The 18,118-nt window shown below is 42.6% G+C and overlaps 1 protein-coding gene across 1 annotated transcript in view; it reads left to right on the forward strand.

Moving 5' to 3' along the window:
* Window positions 1-18,118, forward strand: part of LOC117515510 (A disintegrin and metalloproteinase with thrombospondin motifs 20) — a 387,004-nt gene that overhangs the window by 98,554 nt on the left and 270,332 nt on the right. The window contains exons 5-8 of the mRNA XM_034176092.1: window positions 4,977-5,060; window positions 10,302-10,426; window positions 10,535-10,575; window positions 10,902-11,007. Of these exons, the coding sequence (XP_034031983.1) occupies window positions 4,977-5,060; window positions 10,302-10,426; window positions 10,535-10,575; window positions 10,902-11,007 (356 nt within the window). The remainder of the gene's footprint in view (window positions 1-4,976; window positions 5,061-10,301; window positions 10,427-10,534; window positions 10,576-10,901; window positions 11,008-18,118) is intronic.

Raw genomic sequence — 18,118 nt, forward strand, 5'->3', positions numbered from 1 at the left:
CTTACCAGTAACTTATTTTTCAAGTTCCTCTTTTCTGTTAACACTTCAGCTTTTCTGAGAATTCACTTATTTGTAACATACTTTTTCTAATACTTTTTCTAATCAACTCTTAATTTTAACACATTAATACTTCATTTGATCATACTTGTCATGTTAGAATCATTCTTAGACATATTCCCTCGTCTTCACCACCGAGTTCATTCCGTGGGCCTCCCCATTTGCAATGGAAAAGTCCGGTATGACCTCACTTACTCCTGTAAGGTACCAAACACTGTAAAGTTTAATCCAACAGCATGTATATTAATCCCATGGCACGTATTATATTCCAAGATGAAAACAAGCTGAAAGCAAGCTTAAAGTCATCTTTCGTGACACTGTCCCACTGTGTGTCCCTCCCAACAGCAGGTGGAATGTTTTGTGGTTCCCCATTTCGTTTTTGGTTCATGGATTTTCTTCCAGTTTCTACATCTTTTGTGTTATGTTTGAAGGGGCCCTTAGTTTTTATGGTTAGTGGCACCATCTTACATAAATGTGTTACAATTTCTCTGTGATTTGCAGGGCAAGCTGTAGGATTATGGGAGTCAAAATGTCTGTCAGTAACTCTATAAACACTTAAACTGCATGTTTTTCTCTGAAACTTTGTTTCTGATAATTACAGGTGAAGACCAGTGAACCTCCTCTTGTGGAACACATTGGCATCTTGTGACATGCAAAATAAAATAAAGACAGACAGGTCTTTAAAGTTGCTTCTGAATCCCTGCCACTTACCTTGCTTGCTGATAATTTTAGAGTGTTGCGTGACACTCTGACCCTTGGTCACATTAGCAGTGAGAGACAAAGGCAAAGCGACCAGCTGCCATATGTTTCCAGTTCAGAGTATGCTTTTTTGAGCGACAAGACATAAGTGGCAGCTAGGCAAGACCAAAATAGACAAGAGGTCTGTTTAATGCAAATGTTAAGTGATGCAACTTTTAATCTGAGTGAATGCATCATGAAGGTAGTGTCATGTCAACGTGATGTAGGTTGGTTGCTCACTCAAACAAAATAATCTGAGATGGTGGAATATGAAAAAGCTGTATTTCTGTATAAATCTGTTTGGCAATTGTTCTCATATATTTTGTAAAAAAAATTAGTAAGAAATAAACACTTCTAAATTAAAAAAAAAAATGTTTTTTGAAACCAGATAATACATCTGAGGCGATTTACAAGACATTTTATTAAAATGTTAGCATGCTAACTAGCAGTACAGATGCAAGTCAATGAAAATGAGTGATTTCTTTATCTCTACAATGTGTTGGTCACAGTTTCCATGCACATATGTAAATTCTTCCATGATTTTCTTCATCACTTCCTCTCTGTTTGGTGGACATGAAACAGTTATAAACAAGGCCTGAGTTCTGTCTGAGTTTGTGCAGCAGCTGATTTTACTCCCTGATGTTTTAACATGACCCTGGCACCCTACTGCACCAATCCAAAAGTGGCAGTAAATGCTCAAATCCTTCACTCAGCACTGTATGAATGGCTTGTGTGGGAGACTTGGCTTGTAATCAACACACTAATATTGTGATTGACAGCCTGTGTCTGTTATGTTATTGTTCAGTGCTTGTACCTTCATCTGTCTCACACAAGTATGATGGACCACAAAACACTGTTTAACTTGTGTAAGAGTAATGATTGTCAGGGATGTCTCACCATGAAGTAAAGTTGATGAGTAAAGTCAAGTCAGCTCTGGCAGTCTGCACTAGTACCATGCTTTGCCACATTTGGTCCTGTATGACAATCACCCCGGCAGACAACCAGTCCATCCCCACATCTCTAAAGTAACCATCTGTCTGACACAATCAGGTGAACTCTGTGGTGAAGTCTGAGCCTATCCAGCTGGTGTTTAGGCAAAATGCAGTGTCTTGCATGTCTTTGAAAGTGGGAGCAAACATGGGCTGAACATGAAAACTCCACACAGAAAGGACAGAGTCAGAAGTAAACCCAGAACCTTTCTCGCTGTGAAGTAATACTAACCATTAAATTACCGTGCTGCACTGCTCCACCACAATGGAGGTGAATTGAAACAATCAAGATAGTGTAAATTGTTAGTTTGAAAGTGTTTAAGAAGAACCATTCAGGAATTAAGGCATTTTTTATAAACATTCCCCCCAAATTTGAGAAATTATATTCAACAAAAGTATTATTCATTCATATTCTGCTGCTTATTGGGTCTGGGTCATGGTGGCAACAGACTAAGTACCTCATCCTGCACTTCCCTGTTCCCAGTCAAATCTTCTGTTTCTGGTGATCCAGAGGCATTCCCAAGCCAGCTGGCAGGTATAATGCCTTCAGCATATCCTGGGGGTTCTCCAGACCCTCTTCCTGGTTGGATGTGTCTGGAAGACCTCCCTTGGAGATGAACAGGGGGCATCTTCACCAGATGCCTGAACCACCACAGCTGGCTCCTTTCAGTGTAAAGGAGCAACAGCTGTGTACTCTGAGGCCTCCCCATGACTCAGAGTACAGCCGAGTCCCTGAGTGTAAGCCCAGATACCCTACGGAGGAATCTTATTTCCAGTGCTTGTATTCATGACTTCATTACCCAAAGCTCATGACCAAAGGTCAGGATATGAGTATAAATTGAAAGCCTCCCCTTCTGGCTCAGCAGGACCTCAGATGCAACTCCAGTCCATCTGTCATTGTCATGCTCCATCTTTCCCCCAATTGTGAACAAGACCCTGAAATACTTGAACTCTTCAACTTGGGGTAGTAATGCTCTCCTGCCATTGAGGGACTAAGCCACCCTTGTCTGACAGAAAGCCAGGGTCTCAGATTTGAAGGTGCTGAGCCTCATCCCAGTCACTTCCCAGTTGGTGTCAAACCTGCCTAGTGCACACCCAAGGACATTGTCAGATGAAGCCAATGAAATCATATCATCTGCAAAAAAGAAAAGAGTCACCAAACTGAACACCCTCCAATCCCTGACTGTGCCTTTAGATCCTGAACATGAAAATCATGAAGAGGACTGAGGACCGGAATCCAACACAGGTCTGTTACATAGCCAAAAATGTGGACACAGCTCCTACTGTGGTTGGGGGCTCACCATCCACAAGGAGACAATAAAGGGTCTGTTGCACTGTGCTACAGGCAGTGGACAGCAATAAAAGTGCACACAAACTGGCATTCAGTTATGGTACTTGACTCCTGGAATGTGGAACATTTAATTTCTGGCGAGGAAGGAGCACAAACAGGTGTGGGATGCTAAGCTATACCAATTGTAGATGGTTGGGCTCACCTCCATGCACAGCAAAGGTTCTGCAACCAAATTCCCAAACTCTTGCTTTCTCGAGAGTTGTCCAGGATGAGAAGCACTGGGCAGATGTAGGTATACTCCTATGTCACTGGCTGAGTGCTGTTATTCTGGAGCATTCTTGATTGAATGAGAGGACTGTCTCAAAGCAAATTTGTGTTACAGAGAGGAATCTGACTGTTTTGTGCATATGAACCAAACGGCAGTTCAGAGTACCCAGTTTAGCTTTCTTGGAGACTCTGATTGGGATCCCAGAAAATGTCCCTGGGGGACTTCAGTGCTCATGTTGGTAATGATGGAGAAACTTGGAGGGGTGAGATTTGGAGAAACAAACCCCATCTGAACATCTGTGTTTGTCATAGATTGTCCATCAAAAGCACCTTGTTCAGGCATAAGGGCATTTGTGTAAGGAGACTAATGAGGTAAGGCACCAAGACACCATGACAACATCAAAGAAATTATAGGCTTCTGTAGCTGTGATTGGAAACATTATATATATTATTCATTACTGTCCCAGTAATTATGATGCTGGGTGTATCTGCAGGAAACACGTGTTACCAATCTGTGATTTTGTTAAATAGTTGCCATTGTATATGTGTATTTATGGTTTTTGGGGATAGACCGATGATCGGTATCGGCCGATATCGGCCAGCCAATTATTGGTCAATCCCATCGGTAGGGCCAATCAGCTGATTATTGGCCAGCTGGTAATCGGCCGATAATTGGCCAAGTCTGTAATCAGTCTATATCCATTGACAACACAGTAGCTGCAGCACCAAGCATTACGCCTGCAGGACCTGTTATTTCCAAAGAGCCACGTCAGCCCTTCCAGTGATTGGTTACAGATTTGTGTTCGGACATTACAACCTGTTACAATTATCTCTGATATTTCTCTGTGACCGTTTCTTATCCAAATATGACCCAGTTATCTTACAAGCATTCAACCACTTTAATTATTTAACAAATCTAATGAGTATAATTAGCATAATAGCAGTTTGGCAGTTACAGATTGGTCACTTTGCCAGAAATGACTAACTGGCTGCATATTATAGTGGAGATCCAGTCTTGATGGAGATGTTCTCGCACTGATCGTGCAGTGATATCAGGCTGAGAGAAGACAGAAGAGGTTCCTGTGTGCAACAACAGATTCTCTACAGGCCTGGACCATGTTTGACTCCCTCAGGCAAAGACAAGCTAAATGTTTATAGTAGACTAACGAGTTCCTGTCAGATAGCCTTCAGCAACCACTGACCGATTGTGACAGTGGGCAATGAGAAAAGCACTAGAAGCCAAGAGAAAAAGTACAGAGGGCTTGTTTTGTTGTCTTTACACTAGGTCTCTTCTACTTCAGATTTGCTGAGCTCTCACTTTTGTTGCTTGGTTCAGGTTTGAGTTTGTTTTGTGCTGGCTGTGGTCTGTGTGGCTGTGCAGTTGGTTTTAATACTATGTTGATTAAACTTACCCTGAAGCAGACATTTTGTTCTTTTATTTCTCTCCAGTGAATTGGTGCTATTTTGATTAAACCAGATGGAGCTTAACCAGAAGAACAATCACAAATTTGAGGCTTATTTTCTTTTCCCAACTATTTAAGTAGCCTAGCTTTTATGCTGTCCTCATCTGTCCTTTGGTTCAGGTTAGCAGAGGTTTGCATTTTTTTTGTCTGTGTATTTTGTCTTTGTTACAGGTAGCGGCCGTGTACAGAGACCCCAGTGTAGGAAATCTCATCAACATCATGATTGTCAAGCTAGTCATCATCCACAATGAACAGGTAAGCGCACGGGCCTGGAGGTTGCCTGTAATGTGCTCCGCAGTATGGCTGACGTCAGCACAGGTGTCCCAGGCCTGGTCTTTTTCAAAGGACACTGCCTGCCTTGTGAAGTCCAAGTCTCAAGAGGGGAAAATGAATGATACCAAAGTGAAGCAGCCGGGCACCTGCACGAGAGATGTGACTGAAGAACTTTGTGCTGTTCTTTGTGTTATTAGGCTTTGTAACTAGATAGATAGATAGATAGATGAGATTTATTGTCATTGTCATTACACAAGTGCAACAACAACGAAATTATGTCTACACTCCAATTACCACAGACAAGATACAGCAAGTAATCCACAATCATTACTTGTTTACTGTAATAATGGCACACATCAGAATGAAAGACAACACATATATATTTGACATTCTTTATGTGCACTAAACTTTGAAACAGTAAACTTTGAGTCTGTTATCTGAATTGAGGCAATGTGAGTGTGGGGGGCACCGCAGCAACATGTGGTTGCGCAGCTGCCAGCTTGGGGGAGAACGGGGAGCTGCAGCAGCTAAAGCTGCGCTGCACCCCGGAGGGGGAAGGGAGTGGTGTGAGCGGGGGCCGGGATGGGGTGGGGGGATGGGGACAGGAACACAAGGAGGGGGTAGGGGGGTGGGAGCATGTGTATCAGCCTCTGTCCATGTGTGAGAAGCAAATGACTACCAAGAAGTTGGATTTTTTTCCCCCCTCTGTTTTCAGTGTTTTCTTGTGATTACTCAAAATTTCATTGCTGGGTTTTTGTTAAACATGGCGAAGATGTAGGATTTAGTTTAAAACATATATATTTTTACTCAAGGCCAAGAAATATGGCCATTGGGTATTGCGAAGGCCTTGTGTCCATCCATCTGTCTGTCTGTCTGTCTGTGCTCAGCTCTTATTACTGCCAGGGTCTTCAAATTCACAGGGAACATTCTTGGGACACAGACCTGGGACAAGTTCAAAGATGGTTAACTTTGACCTATTTAAGAGGTAAAAAGGTCACATTCGGTTTATATGAATCAACATGTATCACACAAATCTAATTTTATCTTGGGGGAAGGGGGGGGGGTGATTCTGGGAAGGACACAGAGACAGCTAGTCAGAGTAGAGGCGCTGGCTGATCTCTCTCTGGCTGCTAATCCAACATGGTGGAATCTGCTCCGAAACCATAGCGTTTCTATGTAAATCTAACATGTTTCTCATATATTATATAAAAGCTAGTGAGAAATAAACATTTCTAAAACTGAAGACACTGTTTCCGTAACTTGATAACACCTCTGGAGTGATTTATGGCATCTCACAGACGTCAGAGTGCATGCGCATCATACGTGGTCAAAGGTAACTTCCGGCAGACGGCATTAAAGGGTACATGCTCATTCGGACAAGAGTATTTTAGCATTGCGTTATATTTAACTTTAGGGGGAGTAAAGCTATAAAAGGTAATATAAGGGTTTTAACCTTGTTTAGCGGGTATTTCACCTCTTGCTCAGGGTGTGCTGGCCACCCATGATCCTGAATAACAGGGGTGACCATGACGGGCAATGATGGTGCATGTTTTGCTTGATACCAATCATCTCAATGGGTGAGTTCACAGGTAATCAGGACTTTAAGTTGAGGGGGGATATTATCAGTAAACCACCTGCTGTGGCAGTTAGTTGGACTATTGCCCACCCCTGCTCAATAAGATAAGAGTGCACAGCAAATGGATGGATGGCACACTGTGGTTTACAATTGGTTTTCACAAATGTTTAAGAAAACCTTGAAAGTGACAGAAGTATTTGCTGATGTCAGTACATCTGCAGGAAAACAAAAGTCAAGTAGTTAGTGTCCAGGTGCTTCCTGTTTTAAAACATGGTTGTGAAACTTGGACATCAACTAGTGGCCAAAGGATAAAACTGAATGGTGTTAGGTCTCTTCGAAGGATCCTTGAGTGCTGTTGGGATCAGTTTGTGTCAAATAGTTACTTAGGGATAATGATGAGGCACATCACTTGTGAGGGAAAGTGAGGTACAAATTTTGGCCATGTGACATGATTTTCAGGCAAGGTCGAGCATTCAGATGCTTTAGTGCTGAAGACCTCAACAATTGGAAAAGAACAAGGAGAAGGCTTTTTTTCACCTGGTAGACAGATGACTACTTTTGTCTGCCTGGTTACCATCTTGGACCCAAGGCAGTTCCATTGCGTGGTAGATGCAGCGATGTGCCATGCCAGTTGAAGTGAAATTTGAGAAAACACCCATGTAAAGGCAAAACTTGAAATGTTTTCAAGCTTGTATCTGTTTTTACTTTGTCACTAATTTGGTTTATGATTTTCATGGAAAGAATTTAATGGAGCAGCTATGGGTCAGCAGATATCTCTTATGATGGCCTTAGGACTATGTCTGCTTTTTTTCACAGTACAGCCTCGATGGGGCAGTTGGGACAGTTTGCAGCTGAGTGTGCAGCAGCTGGAATGACAAACAGCACTGACAAATCTGTTGCCAAGGTGTTTTGCTAGAATATCGCAAAATGCTCCATTGGGACTGAGTGAGCTATCTACCGGTATTTGAGTAATCGAGCTGAAGTATTCTGAAAATGGCAGGTGAACTGGAGTGGTTGAATCATTGATTCAGATGGATATGAGAGAGCTGAGTGATGAAAAGCTTTCACTTTATACACTCAACAAAAATATAAACGCAACACTTTTGGTTTTGCTCCCATTTTGTATGAGATGAACTCAAAGATCTAAAACTTTTTCCACATACACAATATCACCATTTCCCTCAAATATTGTTCACAAACCAGTCTAAATCTGTAATAGTGAGCACTTCTCCTTTGCTGAGATAATCCATCCCACCTCACAGGTGTGCCATATCAAGATGCTGATTAGACACCATGATTAGTGCACAGGTGTGCCTTAGACTGTCCACAATAAAAGGCCACTCTGAAAGGTGCAGTTATTGTTTTATTGGGGGGGGGGGATACCAGTCAGTATCTGGTGTGACCACCATTTGCTTCATGCAGTGCAACACATCTCCTTCGCATAGAGTTGATCAGGTTGTCAATTGTGGCCTGTGGAATGTTGGTCCACTCTTCAATGGCTGTGCGAAGTTGCTGGATATTGGCAGGAACTGGTACACGCTGTCGTATACGCCGGTCCAGAGCATCCCAAACATGCTCAATGGATGACATGTCCGGTGAGTATGCCGGCCATGAAAGAACTGGGACATTTTTAGCTTCCAAGAATTGTGTACAGATCCTTGCAACATGGGGCCGTGCATTATCCTGCTGCAACATGAGGTGATGTTCTTGGATGTATGGCACAACAATGGGCCTCAGGATCTCGTCACGGTATCTCTGTGCATTCAAAATGCCATCAATAAAATGCACCTGTGTTCTTCGTCCATAACAGACGCCTGCCCATACCATAACCCCACCGCCACCATGGGCCACTCGATCCACAACATTGACATCAGAAAACTGCTCACCCACACGACGCCACACACGCTGTCTGCCATCTGCCCTGAACAGTGTGAACCGGGATTCATCCGTGAAGAGAACATCTCTCCAACGTGCCAAACGCCAGCGAATGTGAGCATTTGCCCACTCAAGTCGGTTACGACGATGAACTGGAGTCAGGTCGAGACCTCGATGAGGACGACGAGCATGCAGATGAGCTTCCCTGAGACAGTTTCTGACAGTTTGTGCAGAAATTCTTTGGTTATGCAAACCGATTGTTTCAGCAGCTGTCCGAGTGGCTGGTCTCAGACGATCTTGGAGGTGAACATGCTGGATGTGGAGGTCCTGGGCTGGTGTGGTTACACGTGGTCTGTGGTTGTGAGGCTGGTTGGATGTACTGCCAAATTCTCTGAAACGCCTTTGGAGACGGCTTATGGTAGAGAAATGAACATTCAATACACGAGCAACAGCTCTGGTTGACCTTCCTGCTGTCAGCATGCCAATTGCACGCTCCCTCAAATCTTGCGACATCTGTGGCATTGTGCTGTGTGATAAAACTGCACCTTTCAGAGTGGCCTTTTATTGTGGGCAGTCTAAGGCACACCTGTGCACTAATCATGGTGTCTAATCAGCATCTTGATATGGCACACCTGTGAGGTGGGATGGATTATCTCAGCAAAGGAGAAGTGCTCACTATCACAGATTTAGACTGGTTTGTGAACAATATTTGAGGGAAATGGTGATATTGTGTATGTGGAAAAAGTTTTAGATCTTTGAGTTCATCTCATACAAAATGGGAGCAAAACCAAAAGTGTTGCATTTATATTTTTGTTGAGTGTAAGTTGATTTCTATTCGACCTCTTGCCTGGTCATGATTGCTGTCAAAATTAAATTTCTTAGCTGCAAAACTCACCTTGAAGTTTAAAATGTCTGATATCCAGCAGGAACTCAAGAGAAGAAATGCTGCTGATTTGCATTGAGAGATGACCGTTGAGGTGGTGCTTCTGCTTGAGGTGGTCTTGGCAGGGATTGCATATCCAAATGTACCTGACAAGTCACTGGATCCCTTAGGGCTGTAGCATGTGATTGGGTAGAAGGATGTCTTGGCTGCTTTAACATAATCTGGCTCTGGATAAACTTTCTGGGTTTTTTAACGCTATGAAGTATTCCGTTTTGGACCTTCTTGGGGGTAATTCCTCATATCACTGTTCTTGCAAAACCTTTTACCATTGTGGTTGTTAAAGCACCTTTAACACCGGGTCAACGTAGAGTTGCATAATGCAGGTACTGACTACGCCGAGCTCATGCAGCACTACGTGGCAAAATGGACGCAAAAACTTAAGCTGAATCTCCACAAAACTCTATGTCCAATGTCCACACAAGTGTATGCAACACTCTGCTACTGTATACAAGTCTACGTAACACTGCGCTACTGTACACCATGCCTCCGCAATTGTATGCTACCCTACACTAGTCTGGCGAAAAATCCTTTAGGTTTTTTATGAGTGCATACCTGCATTGCTAGATTTTATTCATCTCGCTGGACTCTGCTGAGCTTTGCTGGTAGTGAAACTTCAAAACCACAGAAGAAGAACAGGCAGGCCAAAGTCCCCCCCACCCCCCCACCCCCATGTGCAACATACACAGCCATTCCTGTGTAATAGATATGCAGCACAATGCAACTCTACACGGACCCGGTGTGAAAGGGGCTTAAGACTAATTTAATTGAATGTCAAACCCCAAATATAACCATATGTGTACTAAGTCACTTGGTCACATTCTTATTACAGGAGGGGCCCACAGTGAGCTTTAATGCTGCCACAACACTTCACAACTTCTGTGTGTGGCAGCAGAGCCAAAACGTCCAAGACGACAGCCATCCATCTCACCACGACACCGCCCTCCTCATCACCAGGTGCATGCCCACCTCCCGCTCAACGTTTAGAAGCAATATATAGAAAGTCAACCAGGAGTGCACAGTCCTGACTTAAGAGGAGTGACAGTTTGTGTTTTTCTTTTTCAGGGAAGACATCTGTCGTGCAAAAGATAAATGTGACACATTAGGTAAAGATTCATTTATTGTTGCAAAAATATTTGCACCTGACATCACTTTCAGCTAACCTTCCACTGTAATCGCAGTGCATAATCTGTGCAGTAATGATTGTTTGACAAACTGTCAGCTAATAGTGACAGAACAACGTGGCAAAAGAGGGAGGGAGGAAGAAGGTAGAGGGGGGTCGGAGGCGGTGCTAATCTCTTTTACTGAACAGCTTTGATGGTTTAATCACATTTAACACTCAAGCGGCAGGATTTTTATTTTTCTTCCAAAGTTGGTATGTGTCTGTTCATGTGCATATGCAAACTTATTTTTATGTGACATTTATTTTCAGGCCTTGCAGAGTTGGGGACCATGTGCGACCCGAACCGGAGCTGCTCCATTAGTGAGGAAAATGGAATTAGTGCCTCCTTCACCATCGCTCATGAGCTGGGCCATGTGTAAGTAGCAGTACAGAACAGCACAAGCACACACACATACATGCACACACACACACACATATGGACACACACACACACATATGGACACACATATACACTTCTTCCCTTGAAACCCCATTCCATCTCACTCTCCACATCCAGACTCGACCAACAAAAGCCCTCTTATAGAGGCTAAAGGGTGAATCAGACACAGGTGCAAAACATAATGAAGAGAAAAACTGAACTTTTAATAATGTGCCAAATGTAATATCTTAAGCATAGAGGTCAAGATGTTAACCCTTGACACCCAAAAGGAAGAATAACAATGTATATGTTTGGATAAACATACTAAAGAGTTCAATAAGTTTGGTTATTCTTTGTTAAATACTGCTAAACCTGAAGGTTCATTGGGAAAAAGGAAAATTTTTAATTACTGATTAATATGTCAGCTTTTATTGACAAATAATATTCCAACTATTCCATATTTAGTTAGATATCTATGTATACTTGTTTGCTTTACTTCTGCCTTGAGAGGGTATCTCTGCAGATTTTGTGGAAGCAATACTTACCTGGCAGTGCAAAGTGGATTCTCGCTCATGGTACAGGGCGTCCTAAACAGGAAGTGCCAATTTTCAAATCCACAGTGAAACAGGAAATGTTCAAATCTCAAACACTTCCTGGATCAACACTTGTACTGACAGACGAGATCCCATGGTATCTCACAGAAACTCAGTGGCACGTTCACACTGAAACAAGATGTGCCAATTTATCAGTCACAGTGAAACAGAAAATATGAAATGTGAAATTTCCTGGCATGGGTGGAGCTAGAGCGGAGGCTGGGGTTGCACTGGACTCCCCTGAAATCTGATTGGACACAGATGATTGATATGTCAAATCAGTGAGTCACATTGACTGCTAGGTTCCTCCTGTCCAGTAGTTTGTGCTGTGTACCACAAAAAGTTCTAATCCATCTTAGTAGAAGAAGAAAAATGTTTGCTCCAGATTTGAACTGAACACATCGTTTAAACTATGGACTTCTAATCACACCAAACTTATACTGGTGAATAAACAAACCTATTTTAAGGCAGAAATGTAAATAAATTCCAAGACATCCTGACTTGTCTAAAGAAAACTGGCAATAAAACTGATTATTATTTCCAGGTTTTATCAAGTTTTAGAGATTTGCTTTCAGTTTGATTTGAGGGAAATAATTTTAGACATTTTTATTCTTTATTTTTTGTATTTTTTGTATGTAAGTGTTCCAATACTTTTGGAGGGAACAGTATCCTAACCTTATGATGAGTGCAAAATGAGTGTGGTATTATTACTTTTTTGTTTAAGAATGTTTAATTTTCACTGTTGCTGCACTTTGTGTCAAATCATAGTCATATTGTATATCATATTGATATGAAAATTCAGTAAGGTATATCTTCTATTATACATTCCAAATCTAAGGTGGAACTCTACTAGTGTTTACTAAGGTACAACTAAATATCTGTAAAAAAAAAATAGAGGGTAGAGCCACTTAGGTGCCTGGTCTTGAGAACCAGGGATGGTAGGTTGAAAAGCTTTTTTTTATCCCATAGGAACTCTCCCTACCCACCTAAGCGGCTCAAGAATATGGACAGCATGTATATGAAGTGACATTTACATGACAATTTATATGACAATATTGAGATACGATAATTTGGCCATATTGTATAGCCCTACTGTCAACTAGCTGAAAACTTTGAATATTAATTTACTTTTTATTATTTTTATTATTTACATTTATTAAGTTTTTGAGGCTGAATATTTTGATGCTAAACAAATTCAACCTTAGAAATTCAACTTCAAACTCTGATTTTGATGCTAAAAAAATTTCAACCTTAAAATTTCAAATTCAATCTCTGATGGCACAGATTTACTTCCGTATGAAGAGCACAACAGTAAGTCATGACTTCCATGAGCTTCACAAGGGTTCAAGACGCGCACACACACTGCCTGCACATACAAGGGATGATTGAAAAGTTCTGAGCACAAGCAAGAAGAAACCACAACTGAATTAATGTAATGCCTTATTTTTCAACCTAATCCTCATGTAAGTCCACACACTTTTTTCAGCATCGCCGCAGTGCCTTAATACTGTTCTCATAGAAGGTCTTATCCTGGAGCTCAAAGAAGTCATCCACTGCAGATATGACATCATTATCAGTATTATCATGAGTTCCAGCAAGATGTCTTTTCATGTATGGAAACAGATTGAAGTCCAAAGGAGCCAAATCAGGGGAATACGATGGGTGCAGGACAAGTTTGAAACCACATTTATAAATGGCAACCATTGTGTTGACCGACGTGTGTACTGGAGCATTGTCCAGGTGAAACAGAACACCTTGTCGGATCATTCCACTCCGCTTCTGCTTTATTTTCTCCCACAGTTGTTGCAAAAGTGTAGCATAATAGGCCCCATTGATGGTCTGTCCCTTCTGAAGGTAGTCTACCATTATGATGCTCTCAGCATCCCAGAAGACAGAGACCATGACCTTTCCAGCCGATGAGACAGCTTTGGCTTTCTTCCGTGGGGGAGAACCCTTGTTTCCATTGCATTGACTCTGGTTTGAAGTGATGGATCCAGGTCTTGATGTGGCAGTTCTGGGTCTTTCTGATCTCGTTCCATCTTCAACGCTTGTTCTGTCCCTCTTGAATTTGGCTAACCAGCATTTAACTATAACAAAAGACGGGGCATCCTCCCTTAATGTCATTACCATGTCCTCATAGATCTCCTTAGAAGACATTCCCTCTTTCATGAGATACAGAATCACAGCACACCCACCAGCTTTTCCTATTTTGCTAATTTGACACACCCCAACTCCCTTCACTGAAATCTTGTGTGTGCAACATTACAACCAGTGAGTCAAAATTTCACACATTCTCAAGAGAAGTGTTGGTTTCTCAGAATGCAAAAGATAGAGAACCACACCTTACTTTTTCTCTGTCAATTTCAAAACTTTTCACTTATCCCTCGTATCATTGCCAGTCACCCACAAAGGTGTAACTTGTCATTTTCTTACGGAGAGAGACAAGCATATCAACCCAGTTTGGCAAAAAACCTGATACAATATACAGAAGCATAAAGGGTCAATTCTGTGATCAAAATATTTGAACACAGACTTTGTGTCACGTATAATATTGTAAGTTACTTATTACACAGTCATTTAACTACTTTTATTCCCTGATTGTTCAGTATAATTAATTAATTTGGTTTTAGTGCAAATGATCCAATCTTGATATGATATCCAGTTATGTACATAGCAACATTTGTCCAAATAAATCTCCTCCATTCATTCTCAACAAGCTCATTTCTCAGCATTTTTCTGTAGATCCATTTTTTGTACCATTGTTTTATTTCTACCGCATTCCCACGTGAAAAAGAGAGTAAGATGCCGCTTTCCGGTCTGCTTGTCTGTATGTGTAGGACAGTCAACAGGGTCACTGTGATCTGCTGAGCCATTGTGTAAGAATGAAAGATATTTCTCTCCCTCCTCTGTCCCGCTCACACATTCTTCCAGTGGAGAAATTAGACCAGAGTGGTCAGATGGATGAGTTTAGGGGCTGTCCCTTCCTTTTTGCATCCAGTGTTCATGCTGAAATTGGAGTAGCTGTGGGGGGCTTTTGGTTCTGCCTGTTGACGTCGTTAATTGAGTCCTTCAGAAATGAGAGCTACCTGACACTAGCGGAAGCCACTCAACAGTATTGCAGATTAAAATAAGATGGAGACTAATGGATGAGAAGCCTTTCTCTGATAGCTATACGGATGAGTGATAATTAAAGCCAAAATGGGAGTTCTCAGTCATGGCATGACAGCCATTCAAGGCTGACAGAAAGGGTCTATCACATTTATCATTATGCAGTGATAAGTCTTCAAATGTGCTGGATCACACAGTTTATTCCTGACAATTTAATATGTCCTTTTAAAGCTTGAAATTATACCTTTTCTGCAAGGTAATTTAACTCACCATCGGCCTTATTTATAAAACAGGATAGGATGCTGGCACACAAAACACAGTTCAGTGGGCATGTCTCTTGGAGCAAACAGGAATTCAGGAATTAGCTTCTTTGATACACATAAACGCGCGCGCGCGCACACACACACACACACACACACACACACACACACACACACACACACACACACACACAAAACAAACTCAAGCTGGCCCATTGTGCTATGGACCACCATAGGGTGGATTGGTTCCTCCAAAAAAAAATGACAAGATCCCTCAAAAGCCTTGTTGATTTCATCAGACATCACCCTGCACCAGTTTCTACATCTTAAATAGTGCTGGGTTGAAAAGATCGATTTGCCGATTTTAAATCGATTCTCATTTATTACTCAAGATTTAAATGTTGCTTTACATGACTTCTTTGGCAGCATCCTGATCACACATGGCTCTGGCTTACTGACCAGGTCCATGAAATGATCAGAGGCCTGAGAGACAATTTCTGTGGAGAAGCAATAAATTCACATGCACTGAGATGTGTAATCTATTGGTGATGTTGCAGCCCGTCTTATTCGGAGGGCTGGCTGCCGGATGTTTCTGTCGAAGTGATGACAGAGCTGTTTGTGCAGACTGCATCGCTGACTGTGATTTTAATTTTGTGCAAAACAATCTGTAGGAGCTCACAACCAGGGTCACTGCAACTAAAACAGTCTGTCATCCTCACATGACGAACTGTGTGAATGCTAATAATTCAACTTCTGCCTCAGTGTCCCCTGAGGGCTGCCACTCAGACAGCCACAAAGCTGCCTGATTTATCATGTAAATTACGCTAAAAGCTTTTCTTCTCAACACGCCAAGTCAGTGTCTTCACTTGTACTTTCCCATATCTGGTTAAAGTAAACTCTCATAAACATGTTTTGTTTTGGCATATTTTGAGGGCAGATAGGAACATGTTCCTTATCCTGAGATGATGCTGATCAAATTAAATCTTAATAGTCCATAAAGTTTACAGCTATAATTTTTTTGTTATTTGAAAAATGTGCAATCTTGTTATACTGCAAATCAGGTTGCAGCACATTGTCTATGAAAAAGGTGATGTTTGATCCCTGACTGCTCCTGGTCTGTGCATCAAACTGTCCTTCAGCAAGACCCTGACCCTCCAAATTACTTCTTCCCATCTGTAGGTCCAATGTACCTTCCAAGTTTGATCAAAATCTAATTGGACATACTTAAGGAGAACCCAGGCATTAAAAGATGTTTTTAGATGTTTTTTTGGGTTCAACATTTCACTGTGGACAAAAACAGTTTTAATCAGTGCTGCATTTAGTTTGGCCTTTACATCTGTAAGGAATAAACAGATATACAATGCAATTGTGTGGGACAAATAAAAAAAAAAACATCACAGTAAAAGACCAGCTCTAAAAGACACTGGACCAGCTCTACACGCTCCATCGGGTGCTCGAGGGTTCATGGGAGTTCACCCAACCAGTCCACATGTGTTTTGTGGATCTGGAGAAGACGTTCGACCATGTCCCTCGGGGCACCCTGTGGGGAGTGCTCCAGGAGTACGGGGTCCGGGGTCCTTTGCTAAGGGCTATCCGGTCCCTGTACGACCACAGCAGGAGCTTGGTTCGCATTGCCGGTAGTAAGTCAAACCTGTTTCCAGTGCAGGTTGGCCTCCGCCAGGGCTGCCCTTTGTCACCGGTTCTGTTCATTATTTTTATGGACAGAATTTCTAGGCGCAGCCAGGGTGTAGAGGGGGTCTGGTTTGGGAACCACAGAATCTCGTCTCTGCTGTTTGCGGATGATGTGGTTCTGTTGGCTTCGTCAAATCAGGACCTTCAGCGTGCACTGGGGTGGTTTGCAGCCGAGTGTGAAGCGTCCGGGATGAAAATCAGCACCTCCAAATCCGAGGCCATGGTTCTCGACCGGAAAAAGGTGCTTTGCCCTCTTCAGGTCAGTGGAGTGTCCTTGCCTCAAGTGGAGGAGTTTAAGTATCTCGGGGTCTTGTTCACGAGTGAGGGACGGATGGAGCGTGAGATCGATAGACGGATCGGTGCAGCATCTGCAGTGATGCGGTCGCTGTATCGGACTGTCGTGGTGAAGAGAGAGCTGAGTAGGGGGGCAAAGCTCTTGATTTACCGATCGATCTACATTCCGATCCTCACCTATGGTCATGAGATTTGGGTCATGACCGAAAGAACGAGATCGCGAGTTCAAGCGGCCAAGATGAGTTTCCTCCGCAGGGTGGCTGGGCGCTCCCTTAGAGATAGGGTCACTCGGGAGGAGCTCGGAGTCGAGCCGCTGCTCCTCCACGTCGAAAGGAGTCAGTTGAGGTGGCTTGAGCATCTTTTCCGGATGCCCCCTGGACGCCTCGCTGGAGAGGTGTTCTGAGCACATCCCATTGGAAGGAGGCCCCGGGGAAGACCCAGGACACGCTGGAGGGACTACATCTCTCGGCTGGCTTGTGAACGCCTTGGGGTTCCCCCGGAGGAGCTGGGGGAGGTGTGTGTGGATCGGGAGGTTTGGGCGGCTTTGCTTGAGCTGCTGCCCCCGCGATCCGACTCCGGATAAAGCGGAAGAAAATGGATGGATGGATGGATCACAGTAAAAGTAGATTTCATTACAAGATTGCATATATGAGTATATATGATACCCGTAAACTGGTTAAACAGCTTCCCTAAATTAAATTAATTTTGTGACCCCAGCACATCATAAAAGGAAAAAAAAATATTCACAATGTTTTTCACATTGCTTCAATGTCTTATCTGAGACAACATCATCAGTTTGCACTGGTCTTTCCAATGTTTCGTAAATGTACGTGGTGACCCACAGTAACTTTTGTTTTGCATGAGGAATCATGTGTTTAAAGATTAATTAATCATTTAACGCATGCACGCAATGCTTTTGCTTTTTGTTTCAAATCAGTAGTAATATGATAATGTCATCAGTTTGAGAGTTTGTAGTACGAGAGTTGCACACAAGGTGGACCAGTGGCACAGTCTGGTACAAAACGGGTGAGTTATTTTTGATGAAATCAGACGTTTTATTGCAATATATTTCCTAATATTGGCTGTGCACTCATGCATCTGCTCAGCCCCTGTTCAGGCAGAAGTTTGCACAGAAGGCCCTGGGTGTTCTGATGCATGGGT

Source organism: Thalassophryne amazonica, chromosome 8 (assembly GCF_902500255.1).
Source record: "Thalassophryne amazonica chromosome 8, fThaAma1.1, whole genome shotgun sequence".
Classification (NCBI taxonomy): domain Eukaryota; kingdom Metazoa; phylum Chordata; class Actinopteri; order Batrachoidiformes; family Batrachoididae; genus Thalassophryne; species Thalassophryne amazonica.